Source organism: Microcaecilia unicolor, chromosome 1 (genome assembly GCF_901765095.1).
Source record: "Microcaecilia unicolor chromosome 1, aMicUni1.1, whole genome shotgun sequence".
In the NCBI taxonomy this organism is placed as follows: Eukaryota; Metazoa; Chordata; class Amphibia; order Gymnophiona; family Siphonopidae; genus Microcaecilia; species Microcaecilia unicolor.
The window spans coordinates 42,130,935-42,145,392 of record NC_044031.1 but is presented as its reverse complement, the minus strand read 5'-3'; the positions used below and the strand labels follow the sequence as shown (position 1 = coordinate 42,145,392).

The following is a 14,458-nucleotide window of genomic DNA, read 5'->3' as shown; positions in this document are numbered from 1 at the left end:
CAAATGTGCATTCCAAGTGATGCACAGCAGTTTTCCGAGTGATGTACAGAAAGGACGGCCTACCTCTTGGAGGAAAGTTTTACGGGTGGTCAGGAGCTGTCATTGCATGACAGCAGCTTCTCGGCAGTGCAGTCAACAGGAGGATCGAGGGTGAGTGTAGCACTCTCCAGAAACTGGGCTCACTGCCAGCATTGCTTTGTAGAGCCTGTGCACAAAAATCGCTTGTGCCACTGATAAGTTTGAAAAAAACCAAAAGCTACACATGGCTTTCATATATGCAGCTTGTATGCGTGTATGAAAGCCGTAGTGAAACTGTGGAGGGCGTCCATAGTCTGTTCTGTTCAGGGCAAGCGCATTGCAGCTACGCTTACCGATTGACTGCTATACACATGCCTTGGCCCAAGCTGCACGGTAAAAAGTCCGTGCAGCTCATTTGCATGCCATTTTTTTTCCTTTTAACATCGCTCATTATTTCCACCTCGGTAATTTTTACTGAGGTGGAAATAATGAGAGGGGCCTTATGGGGATTTTTGTGCATCGACCCCTTACTGGCTAACTCTACCATAAATCCCTTTATGCGTATTCTTGTCTTCTCTCTGCCTAACCTGGTTCATCTAATAGCAGAAGAAGGGATGGATATAGTATGTAAGTTTCCCACACAGACAAAATGGAGAAATCCCTTTAACACAGCTGGCTGTAAGGGCTGCAGGAGAAAATGTGCTCATCGGGACCCTTTGCTGCCTATAATATAAGATTGAAAGCCCACCTCTTTAACATTGCTTTTGACTTGTAACCACCTGCCCCACCTACCCTCCTCTCCTCTTTCCTCTACACATTAATTAATTTGCTTGCTTTAGTTTTTTGTCTATTAGATTGTAAGCTCTTTGAGCAGGGACTGTCTTTCTTCTATGTTTGTGCAGCGCTGTGTACGCTTTGTAGCGCTATAGAAATGCTAAATAGTAGTAGTAGTAGTAAGTATCCCCTCTTTTCTACTAATACTATTTAGCATTTCTATAGCGCTACAAGGCATACGCAGCGCTGCACAAACAGGATTTTCAGGATCATCAAGAGAGCAAAATCTCAATCCCGAAAGTCTCCAGATTGTCAAGGTGATATTCCCTTCAAGTAATTTCCCCACACAGAGCCTGCCATGTTAAAGAGATAATTCCATCACAGGGCGCCTAAGTGAAATATCCAAAAAAAGAACCTATTTGAGAAAGACAGTGTAACAAGTCCCTTTATGAAATTAGGTTCTTAGAACTATTTTCAGTAGGGCACATTCAATGAAGTTACATGGAAATACTTTTAAAACAAACAGGAGGAAATATTTTTTTCACTCAACGAATAGTTAAGCTCTGGAACTCATTGCTGGAGGATGTGGTAACATTGGTTAGTGTATCTGGGTTTAAAAAAAGGTTTTTGACAAGTTCCTGAAGGAAAGGTTCATAGTCTGTTATTGAGACAGACATGTGGAAGCCACTGCTTGCCCCGGGATTGGTAGCATGGAATGTTGCTACTAATTGAGATTCTTCATGGAGTCTTCTACTCTTTAGGATTCCAGAATCTTGCTATTCTTTGGGGTTCTATATGGAATGTTGTGGCTATTTGGGTTTCTGTCAGGTACTTGTGACCTGGATTGGACACTATTGGAAGCGTGAGATTGGGCTAGATGGACCACTGGTCTGACCCAGTGTGGCTACCCTTTTGTTGTTATGTGCTTAGCAGGCAAATTCACTCGGACAAATTTATGCCTGTTCTGAAGCAGGTGTAAATGCTTACCTGTACCCTATGAGGGCAATTCCACAACTGGGCGCACACATGTAAATTTACAGAATACTAGCATAAGTGGTGTAGCATGTAAATGCAAGGGGTGTACACACGGGTGGAGGAATGGGCGGGGTTCCTATGTATGGAACTTCATGCATACTGTAAGTTACGCTCACCCTACCGCACTTCTGCACCTGCAGTTATGCCGGCTCTATTCACAGGGGTTCTCAACCCGATCTTTGGGAAAAACCTAGCCAATGGAATGTTCAGGATATCCACAATGCATATGCATTATATATCAATCTAGGCTCAACTACCCTTAATAGGTTACTATTTCTATACTACATATGCATGTGCATGAGATAGGTTTTAATGGAATGGAGGGAGTGCATGCAATTTGATCTCATGCATATTCATTGTGGATTTCCTGAAAACCTGACTGGCTGATATGTCCCAAGGACTGGGTTGAGAACCCCTGCTCTATCAGAATCTGGGCACCCAATTGCTTTTATCGAGTTACCATATTTATCGGGTTACCATATTTGGTCCTCCCAAAAAGAGGACATGTGCCCCGCCTCCTGCCACACCCCGCCCCACCCCCTTTCACACCCACCCTGCCTCCTGTCACATATCACCCCACCCCTTTCACCTTCACCCCCTGTCACACACCCCTAAGGGCTATCCTAGCACCCATAAAGACAAGAATATCAAAAAGACAAAACTTGATACCATGGTTTAATGATGACTTAAAAAAACTCAAAACACAATGCAGAAAACTTGAATGAGCATGGAAAAAAACTAAAAACGAACTTACACTCAATGCATGGAAACAAATACAGAGATAATACAAATATGCAATTAGACAAACCAAAAGATCCTACTATAAGACTAAACTAGGACCGGATAACAAAGATCTTAAGAAACTATTTCAACTCGTAAATAAGTTACTAGGCACCACCCCTGTCACCACATCCAACATAGACATCCCATCCACAGATAAACTGGCTACCTACTTCAAGGACAAAATAACAAAATTACGCAGCACTCTTCCTCATCACAACACCGACATCGAAAAATCCTGATCTGGATGGAAGGATTCTGTTTCTGTGTGAGTCGTCCTGACGTCTGTCAGGATGACTCACACAGAAACAGAATCCTTCCATCCAGATCAGCTGCAGCAACACGCCGGCCCCGAGACCGGCGCTGAAGAGGACTTTGGCTGGCGGGAGTTGTGGACCCCCGCCAGCACAGGTACCTGACGGCGGTGGCGGCGGACGGTTGGTAGCGACGGGAAGAGGGGTCAAAAGGGGAGGGGTGCTGGGGGGAGGGTCAAAAGTGGCGTGGGGGTCGGCGGTGGTGGTGGGGGGCTAAAATGTGCCCCCTAACCTCGGGCTCTGGACCCCCCTCCCGCCGAAGTCTGGCTACGCCCCTGCTGCTCAGTGCACTCTTTTACTGCCTGCACCCAGGGCGGACCACTCCCATCGCCCCACCTCCCCACCCTCGGTTCTCCACTGCAATGTATGCATAGCTACTATAATAAAACGCACCCTCTAGCTTCATCTTGTGTCCCCTGGTTCTATTATTGTTTGAAAGTGTAAACAAACGCTTCACATCTGTCCACTCTACTCCGCTCATTATCTTGTAGACTTCTATCATATCACCCCTCAGCCGCCTTTTCTCCAAGCTGAAGAGCCCTAACCTTAAGGGAGTTGAGGAGTAGCCTAAAGATTAGTGCAGTGGGCTACGAACCTGGGAAACTGGGTTTGGTTCCCACTGTACCTCCTTGCGAAATCACTTAACCCTCCATTGCCCCAGCTACAAAAACTTACATTGTGAGTCTCACTAGGGACAAAGACAGTACCTGCATATGATAAATGTATACTGCTTTGATTGTACCACAGAAAAGCAGTCTACCAAATCCATGACCCCTTTACCATTAAGACTCAACAGTGGAGATAGTTTATATTTGGAAAAATCTACCTAGTGTAGAAAGTCATGATTAATAGCCCCCAGTTTCTTTTATCTTAGCAGAAAGTTTAATAGCCCCCAGTTTCTTTTATCTTAGCAGAAAGTTAAGTCCTTGGAAGTGGTCCTAAGGGAATTAGATCAGCAACAGAGGTCAAGTTGCAGGGCAGTAACTCTCCCTCTCTGCCCCCTCCCCACCCCACCCAATATTGTAAAGGTTCTTCTTAATCTCAGTGGGGGGGGGGGGGGGAAGAAAAACTGAGAAGGGACCAATCTCATCTCAGAGATTTCACCGTCCACTTGCATCCAAGCCTAAAGATCTGATTCTTCTAGATTTAGTTTAATTTAGTCATTTCTACTCCATGAAACTGTACAAAACTTCAAAGCAGAGCACAAATGCAATAAAAGCAGACAAAAACAACATCAACAATAGCACAAGAACTATTACACTAATAGCCAATGTACATCATCAAAGCAATAATAAACCACGAACACAGTAAGGCTCAGCTCTGCCATACAAGGCTGATTTTCTCAGTCATACCTGGCTGTTTCTGGAGGGAGGACGACACTGAATCCCTGCTCAGCTCCTTCTGGATGGCTGCCTCGTCCTGGAGGTGCCTGAATGCAGACCCCTTTTTATAACTCCTTGAGAGAGACAGAATGAGGAAGATAAGAAAAGAGGAGGGATAAAAAGATGTTTGTAATCTCAGCCAGCTCTCAGGCTGGCTGTTCTTCTCTCCACAGGCCCTCTTATCTACTTTACTGTGCACTTGCAGGGCAGGGGAGGCAAAATTCCCCAGGCCCAGGCCTCCAAGGGGGAACCGGTGCAGGGGTCTCTCTCTCTCGTGCTCCTGACGGGACCCGGGTGATCGCGTCCTTACAGGAGCAGGAGACAGAAAAGTCCAGCGCCTGGCCCCCCTTGGAGGCTGGGGAGGACCCGGAGGAGCAGACACAGCAGGCTGGCGGTGGGCCCTGCCAGCAGATCTTTCTCCAGTGCTGCTCTTCTTCACAGTCTGCCGCATTGCCTTTCCAAGCGACTGATTTTCCCCTCAGGCCACGCGTGCTGGGTTTTGAAACCGAGCATGTGTGACCTGAGAGAAAAAGCAGCCGCAGGGGCAGGCCACGTGACAGGGAGAAGAAGAGCAGTGTTGGAGGAAGATTCTTCTGCTTGCGGGGCCTTGGGATCCCCACCAGCCAAGGTATTGCAGTTGCGGCGGGCAGTGGTGGGCGGGGTGCCGGCAGCGACAGTTCTTGGGGAAGGAGCGGTGGCAGGGACAGTGACGATCCTGAGGGGGGGGCCCGGCTCAGTCTCTTGGCGGCCCTTCTGCGCAGCAACAAAACTACCAGATGACATCACTGTTTCCCAAACAACTGTAACTCCATTTTGGTGGGTATAAAAAAATCACACGCAGGTTCGGTGCAAGGGTATTAGGGTACCTGAAGCCAGTGCTTCTCAACCCTCTCCTTGCCAGTCAGGTTTTCAGGATCACCATAATGAATATGCATGAGACAGATTTGCATATTATGGGCCCGATATTTAAAGTCATTAAAATTGCCAGGAGAGGCTCCTGGCCATTTCAGTACTACTTAACATTTCTAAAGCGCTACTAGGGTTACGCAGCGCTGTACAATTTAACATAGAGGGACAGTCCCTGCTCAAAGAGCTTACAATCTAAAAGACAAGTGAACAGTCAATCCGATAGTGGCAGTCAAATTGGGGCAGTTTACTAAGGTGTACTAGCATTTTTAGTGCGTGCTAAAAATTAGCACACCTTAACCGTGTGGAAGCCCATAGGAATATTATGGGCATGTACACGGTTAGTGCACGATAATGCGCCTCTAGCACAGCTTAGTAAAGAGGCCCCAAGTCTGTAAATTTGGGCTAAGTTCCTTAGGAATTAGCCTCTCTGTGGAGATATGACATCAGCTGTCACTCCAAATGTGGTGCAAAGTCAGCCATTGTAAAAGGACTGTGATTTTTAGTTTCAGTTTTGGTTAGCTGAGGTCCATGAGTGAAGACTACTATGCTTGGAGGTAAAATATGGTCTTATTCAGTGTTGCCAGGTGGGCGGTTTTACCGCCCAATTGGGCGGTTTTCCGCGACCCGCCGCGGGAAATTTTTGCCCGCGGCGGGTTGCGGTTTTTTGGGCTGTTTTTGGGCTTCAGGGCGGTTTTTTCGGCCGCGGGGGGGCGGGGTTAGTGACGTTTTTTGGGCGGGGTTAGTGACGTTTTGGGCGGGGTTAGTGACGTGGGAGGCGGGGCCGATGACGGGGAGGCGGGGCCGGTGATGTGGGAGGCGGGGCCGATGATGGGGAGGCGGGGCCGGTGACGTGGGAGGCGGGGCCGATGATGGGGAGGCGGGGCCGGTGACGGCGGGGGCGGGGTTGATGACGGCGGGGGCGGGGTGATGACGCGGGGGTGGGGGTGTTAGGGGCGGGGTTTGTGTTTGGGCGGGTTTTGGGCTGGTTTTGGGGCTGGATTGGGCTGGCAAAAAATTTTCCACCTGGCAACCCTGGTCTTATTATTTAAATGATTATATATATTATATTCTGGCTTGGATACTATTTGGGTGATTCTAAATGTTTTCTGGGCTCTGTTGGGTATGATGAAGATGTAGCATTTTATTCAAACTTCTGGCATGCAGAAGCTAGATTCTACGAGAAAGGAAGTAGCAGTGATTGTTTTCAAGCACAAGTACTAGTCAAGTTAGTAGAGAAATTATACTACAATGAAATATTTATATATTAGAAAATTTTGGAACTTTATTGCTCTTGCTTGGGGCTATCCAGGGATGTTTAGTGGCACTTAACTGGTTAGTGCCACTAAATATCCTCACTATTATTATTATTAACATTTGTATAGCGCTACCAGACGCACGCAGCGCTGAACAACTGACACAGAGAGACAGTCCCTGCTCAAAAGTGCTTGCAATCTAAAAATACAGACAGACAAGACAATTAAGGGCGAGGGAAGTACTGGGTGAGAAAGGAACAAGGGGAGGGCAATTGAGTAGTGGCTAGGAGCCAAAAGCAGTGGTGAAAAGGTGGGTTTTCAGCATAGTTTTGAAAACAGGTAAAGATGGAGCTAGATGTACAGGCTCAGGAAGTCTATTCCAGGCATAAGGTGCTGCGAGGGAAAAGGAGCGAACCTGGAGTTAGCAGTGGAGGAGAAGGGGGACGACAAGAGAGACTTGTCCAGTGAGCGGAGTTCACGGGGAGGAATGTAGGGAGAGATGAGAGAGGAGAGGTAATGGGGGGGGGGGGGGGGGGGCTGCAGAATGGATGCATTTAAAGGTCAGTAAGAGAAGTTTGAACTGTATGTGGACGTAATCTACTTAGATTTCAGCAAAGCTTTTGACACGGTTCCCCACAGGAGGTTCTTAAATAAACTGGATGGGCTGAAGATAGGACCTGAAGTGGTGAACTGGATTAGGAACTGGTTGACGGACAGACGCCAGAGGGTGGTGGTGAATGGAATTTGCTTGGAGGAGCGAAAGGTGAGTAGTGGAGTGCCTCAAGGATCGGTGCTGGGGCCGATTCTGTTCAATATATTTGTGAGTGACATTGCCGAAGAGTTAGAAGGTAAAGTTTGCCTATTTGTGGATGATACTAAGATCTGTAACAGAGTGGACACCCCGGAGGGAGTGGAAAACATGAAAAAGGACCTACGGAAGCTAAAAGAATGGTCTAAGGTTTGGCAATTAAAATTCAATGCGAAGAAATGCAAAGTGATGCACTTAGGGAGTAGAAATCCATGGGAGATGTATGTGTTAGGCGGGGAGAGTCTGATAGGTACGGATGGGGAGAGGGATCTTGGGGTTATAGTATCTGAGGATTTGAAGGCGACGAAACAGTGTGACAAGGCGTTGGCCCTAGCTAGAAGGTTGTTAGGCTGTATAGAGAGAGGTGTGACCAGCAGAAGAAAGGGGGTGTTGATGCCTCTGTATAAGTCGTTGGAGAGGCCCCACCTGGAGTATTGTGTTCAGTTCTGGAGGCCGTATCTTGTTAAGGATGTAAAAAGAATTGAAGTGGTGCAAAGAAAAGCTACGAGAATGGTATGGGATTTGCGTTACAAGACGTATGAGGAGAGACTTGCGGACCTGAACATGTATAATCTGGAGGAAAGCAGAAACAGGGGTGATATGATACAGACGTTCAAATATTTGAAAGGTATTAATCTACAAACGAACCTTTTCCGGAGATGCTAAGGCAGTAGAACGAGGGGACATGAAATTAGATTGAAGGGGGGCAGACTCAAGAAAAATGTCAGGAAGTATTTTTTCACGGAGAGAGTGGTGGATGCTTGGAATGCCCTCCCACGGGAGGTGGTGGAAACGAAAACGGTAACGGAATTCAAACATGCGTGGGATAAACATAAAGGAATCCTGCTCAGAAGGAATGGATCCTAAGGAGCTTAGATGAGATTGGGTGGCAAAGCCGGTGGTGGGAGACGGAGATGGTGCTGGGCAGACTTATACGGTCTGTGCCAGAGCCGGGGGTGGGAGGCGGGACTGGTGGTTTGGAGGCGGGGATAGTGCTGGGCAGACTTATACGGTCTGTGCCCGGAAAAGGACAGGTACAAATCAAGGTAAGGTATACACAAAAAGTAGCACATGTGAGTTTATCTTGTTGGGCAGACTGGATGGACCGCGCAGGTCTTTTTCTGCCGTCATCTACTATGTTACTATGTCTACTATCTACCCTTCTCTCCCTGAGCAAGTATATTTCCTTACTTTCCATCCTTCTTTGATCCAGTATCTCCTGTCTTCCCTGTCCTCTCTACTCCTCTAGCCAGCATCTTCCCCTTGACCAGTGGCATAGAAAGGGCGGGGCGATCCGCCCCGGGTGCACACCGCTGGGGGGGGGGTATCAGCTCCGCTGGTTCCCTGCTCCCTCTGCCCCAGAACAGGTTACTTCCTGTTCCGGGGCAGAGGGAGCAGGGAACCAGCGGAACCGACAGCCCCCCCAGCGGCGTGCACACAGCAGGCAAGAATGCACTCGGGGGGGGGGGGGCTTGGGTGATGCACCAAGGGGGGGTTGATGCGCCGAGGAGGGGGGGCTTGGGTGATGCACCAAAGGGGGTTGATGCGCCGAGGAGGGGGGGCTTGGGTGATGCACCAAGAGGGAGTGTCATGCTGCACCCCCCCAGGTGTTTCGGGAGGGCGGCTGTTGAGCGTGTCAGTGGTGACAGGCAGGCTCGAGCCTTTTTTTTGTTTTGTGTTGCTGTCAAGCTGTATGGCAGTTTGGGAGAGGGGGGATGGATCAGCTGTGAGGCATGGTTTTTTACGCCGGGTTCTGATGTTGACGTCACAATACGTTTGCTGACATCAGCCTGTGCTACGGAGCCTAGCAGACCAACTCTGAAGAAGCAGGGCCGCCAAGAGCCAGAGCCAGAGCCAGGCCCAGGACAAGGCCGCCCCCGGGCCCCTCCCATCACCCGAGGTCGTCGTCGTCGTCGTCGTCATCGCCGCCGGGCCCCCCCCACCCAAGGTCGCTGGCCCCCCTCCACCCGCTACCGGGCCGGGCCCTGCACTAACCTTAAACGCCTCCTTTCAGCACATTTGCAGCAAGCAGCAGCAGGGCAGACCTCTCCTGCCTTCCGTGCCCCGCCCTCACGGACGTTACGTCAGGCGAGGGCGGGACACGGAAGGAAGGAGTGGCCTGCCCTGCTGCTGTTTGCTGCGAATGTGGTGAAAGGAGGCATTTAAGGTTAGTGCTGGGAGCGACGGAGGGACTGCGGTGTCGCCGGGCCCGGGGACTTTTGTCCCCCCTGTCCCCCCCTCTTGGCGGCCCTGTGAAGAAGTCACAAACACAGGCAGCAAGACCAATAGAACGTTGGAGGTGAGAATTATTATATAGGATTCTTCTATATTTTACGTCAGTAGATCAACTGAAAAAAAACATAATATTACCACACTTGTTTTCAAAATATGTTCACAGGTTCAAGATATTTGCTGCAATTCCCTGTTAATGTATGAAACAATGCAATAAAACATTCACTCATAATAAAGTTCAGCTCCTGTGCGCATTCACCTGACAAACCTGAAAGAGAAGCAGACATTGGCGTCTGTTTTCTGTGCCTTTAAATATAAGTGTTATAATTTCTTTTTTAATTGGAAGGCTTATATTTAAATGCAGGAAGCAGGTGCCGATGTCTGTTTTTAGTTTTGGGTTTGCTCTGACTCACACACGTCTCTCACTACCAGCATTTAGGGGCTTTCACAGGCTTTCTTATGCTTCCAAATTACATAAAAGCCAGCACATTTGAAAGAAGGAAGAGAGGATTTCTCACGATTCTAACACCCTAACGCCTGCTCCGAGCTGACGTTATTTTTTTTTTCAGAGGTGAGGTGGCTTTGTTTTGTGCGCTGTTCTCTGAGTATGGGGAGGGAATAGGAAATGACCTCATTCACATCCGTTTGACTGCATTAGCACACTATCCTGCTTATAATCGAAATAGAAAAACGCCTATATTGTGACCCAAATCGGGAGATAGACGTTTATCTCACAAAAACGAATAAAGCGGTATAATCGAAAGCTGAATTTGGACGTTTTCAACTGCACTCCATTGCGGAAGTGTACAAAGTTGACGGGGGCGTGTCGGAGGCGTGGCGAAGGTGGAACTGGGGCGTGGTTATCGGCCGAGGAGAGATGGGCGCCTTTCGCTGATAATGGAAAAAAAGTATGCGTTTGTAGCTAGAATTTAGGGCACTTTTCCTGGACCCTGTTTTTTCACGAATAAGGCCCCAAAAAGTGCCCTAAATGACCAGATTACCACTAGAGGGAATCGGGGATGACCTCCCCTGACTCCCCCAGTGGTCACTAACCCCCTCCCACCACAAAAAATGATGTTTCACAACTTTTTATTTTTACCCTCAAATGTCATACCCACTTCCCTGGCAGCAGTATGCAGGTCCCTGGAGCAGTTGTTAGGGGGTGCAGTGGACTTCAGGCAGGTGGACCCAGGCCCACCCCCCCCTACCTGTTACAATTGTGCTGCTTAATGCTTAGTCGTCCAACCCCCCCAAACCCACTGTACCCACATGTAGGTGCCCCCCTTCACCCCTTAGGGCTATAGTAATGGTGTAGACTTGTGGGCAGTGGGTTTTGAGGGGGATTTGGGGGGGCTCAACACACAAGGGAAGGGTGCTATGCACCTGGGAGCTCTTTTACCTTTTTTTTGTTTTTGTAAAAGTGCCCCCTGGTGTCCTGGCATGTGAGGGGGACCAGTGCACTACGAATCCTGGCCCCTCCCACGAACAAATGCCTTGGATTTATTCGTTTTTGAGCTGGGCGCTTTCATTTTCCATTATCACTGAAAAACAAAAACGCCCTGCTCACAAATTGTCGAATAAAACATGGACGTCTATTTTTTTCAAAAATACGGTTCAGTCCGCCCCATCACGGACCCGTTCTCGGAGATAAACGCCCATGGAGATAGATGTTTTCGTTCGATTATGCCCCTCCACTTGCACTAATCTCCACGCTAGAGCCTCTCAGCTCTGAGCTCACTAATGGGGGTGCTATTCACCTCTAGCACCTGTGTTTGGTTCTGGGCATTGGCCCCTTGGTGACATACCCAAGATCACAGGGAACAGACAACTGGGTTCGATTCCCACTGCAGCTCCTTGTGACCTTGGGGAAATCACTTAACCCTCCATTGCCCCAAGTACAAAACCTGTATATAATTGTGCATTTGTAAGCTCTGCTGAGCAGGGACTGTCTCTTCATGTTCAAGTGTATAGCACTGCGTACGTCTAGTAGCACTATAGAAATGATTAGTAGTAACAGCAATGGGATCTGAACCCTGTTCTACTGGTTCTCAGGCCACTGCACTAACCATTAGGCTACTCCTCCACTCCAAATGTTTGTTCATTTATTTGGATTTTGCTCATACCTTTTTCAGCAGTAGCTCAACATGAGTTTTACATTCTTGTATATGAGACACTAAGGCCCAGATTATCAAAAGCAAACGTGGGCGCTAGAGGTCATTAGCGCCAGCTCTGATCGCTAATTGCACGCAAATGTATGCAAACGAGGGTCTCACACATGGCTCCCTCATGATCAGTGGGCAGCGTGCCCAAACAAAAACCAACAGAAGAGGTTTTACAGGTCAGGGATTGTCTCCCGGACCTGTTAAACCTAAGCCCGCCTGCCCAAACACAAGACCTGGAGGTCCAGGCATAAGTAATTTTGGTGAGGCCCCACCTGGAGTATTGTGTTCAGTTTTGGAGGCTGTACCTTGCGAAGGATGTAAAAAGAATTGAAGCGGTTCAAATAAAAGCTACGAGAATGGTAAGGGATTTGCGTTACAAGACGTATGAGGAGAGACTTGATGACCTGAACATGTATACTCTGGAAGAAAGGAGAAACAGGGGTGATATGATACAGACGTTCAAATATTTGAAAAGTATTAATCCGCAAACGAACCTTTTCCGGAGATGCGAAGGAGGTAGAACGAGAGGACATGAAATGAGATTGAAGGGGGGCAGACTAAAGAAAAATGTCAGGAAGTATTTTTTCACGGAGAGAGTGGTGGATGCTTGGAATGCCCTCCCGTGGGAGGTGGTGGAGATGAAAACAGTAACAGAATTCAAACATGCGTGGGATAAACATAAAGGAATCCTGTTCAGAAGGAATAGATCCTAAGGAGCTTAGCCGAGATTGGGTGGCACAGCCGGTGGCGGGAGGCGGGGATAGTGCTGGGCGGACTTATATGGTCAGTGCCAGAGCCGGTGGTGGGAGGCGGGGATAGTGCTGGGCAGGCTTACACAGTCTGTGCCCTGAAAATGGCAGATACAAATCAAGGTAAGGTATACACAAAAAGTAGCACATATGAGTTTATCTTGTTGGGCAGACTGGATGGACCATGAAGGTCTTTTTCTGCCGTCATCTACTATGTTATTTTACAATGTATTACTATCACATAAGCAGTACACAGAATATTCTTCAATACCTGTTTGTCCTTTTTCTGCAACATTAGTTAATCAATTATGTTAAGCAAGCTGGCTGGAAACCTTGGCCGGTCTTTGCAATGTTGACCACTTTTTGCTGTATCTAAGAACACAAACATCTGTCCACTCAATACAACAATGGCTTTTGTTTATCCATGTGTGTTTATGGCAAAGTGAAGAGCTTAATTAGTTTCTGGCCTCTGAGCTCTGTGGAGTGGCTATAGATAGATGTCAGAACATTTAATCTTTAAAACAGATGCGGTAGGGTAAGCTAGTCCTTCAAATTACTGATAATTCAGAGCAACTGGGCAATCGAAGAATTAGATCAGGAGTTGGTGCTGGGATGTGGTGTACTTCCATTGTAATAAAGCCTTTGATCATTGCATTGCTCTGTTCTGACCTGAGAAAGGAGGTGTTAGCTCTCCAAAAGCGAGGCAAGAAATATGTTCGTCCGATAAAAGGGTTTAAAAAGGAATTTTTTTTAGCATGGTCTTATTTTTATGCATTCATATGAACGTTCAGCCACACATCTGTAATAAAGCTTTTGACACTGGTCCACACATTAAAGTTCCTGAGCAGTCAAGGGGTGGACCCCAGGGTGGTTGCTTCAGTTACAGGCCGATGCTCAGAACCAAACACTGGCGCTAGAGGCGATTAGTGCTGAATTAGTACCTGCATTAGTGAGCGCAGAATTCTCAGCTGCTGTAGCACGAGAGACAACAAACATGCCAAAGATGAGTGCAAACAGCACGCTAATGCAGTCAAACGATGCTCTTAAGGTCATTTTCTATTCCCTCCCAACGCTCAGAGAACAGCGCTCAAAACAAAGCCACCTTACCGCTGGAACAAAAAATAACGTCAGCTTGGAGTAGGCATTAGGGTGTTTGAAGAGAGGATTTCTCATGATTCTTTTTTTATATCTGCTGGGTTTTATATAATTTAAAAGCAGAAGGAAGCTCTTGCAAGCCCCTAAGCGCTGGTAGTGAGAAACGAATGTGTGCGAGTCAGAGCAAAGCCAAAAGTGAAAGCACACATTGGCACCTGTTTCCTGCGTTTAAATATAAGCGTTGAAAGTTTAAAAAAAAATTGAAAGGCATAATAAATTTAAAGGTGCAGAAAACAGACACCAATGCATGCTTCACTTTCGGGTTTGCCAGGTGCATGCGCCCAGGAGCTGAGCTTACCGTGAAACTTTGCTGTGCATGAGCCAAGCACGTTCCTCCTTGCTTTTGCTTTTACAGCGCATATTTAATTTGAATATCATTTCCTTTGCGCATTGGCGAGCTAGGTTTCTGTGCTGTTCTGGCAGTATGGCTTCTGTGCTGTTGGCTTACCATGGCAGTTCTGAGCATTGGCCTGTGGGAGTTCCACAGACAGACCGATGCTCAGAACTGTTGCAGTATGCCAGTAGCGCAGAACCCATACCGCTAGAACAGTGCAGAGACCGAGCTCCACCAATGCTCAAAGGAAATGATATTCAAATTATATGTGCACTGTAAAAGCCAAAGCAAAGGGGAATGTGCTTGGCACACGGGCAGAATAGGAGGTTAATGGAGTCATGATGGAGGTTAATGTGGCGAACTCAAACCCAAGTCTTCAGAGCTATGAAGCTACATGGCAGTAAATTTGGGACTAATCAGAGAAAAGGTTTCTTCACTCAGCATGTAATTACGTCAGAGAATGTAGTAAAAGCAGTTAGCTTAGCGGGGTTTAAAAAGGGTTTGGATGCTTCCTAAAGGAAACGTCCACAGACCATTATTAAAATGGACTTGG

General features: G+C 47.6%; 1 protein-coding gene across 1 annotated transcript in view; it reads right to left on the bottom strand.

Annotated features, from left to right (window-relative positions):
• The window catches only part of LOC115466289 (BPI fold-containing family B member 2-like), a 97,512-nt gene extending 83,404 nt beyond the window's left edge, over nucleotides 1-14,108 (bottom strand). Inside the window, exon 1 of the mRNA XM_030197488.1 lies at nucleotides 14,020-14,108. Within this exon, the coding sequence (XP_030053348.1) occupies nucleotides 14,020-14,108 (89 nt within the window). The remainder of the gene's footprint in view (nucleotides 1-14,019) is intronic.
• Nucleotides 14,109-14,458: the final 350 nt, after the last annotated feature.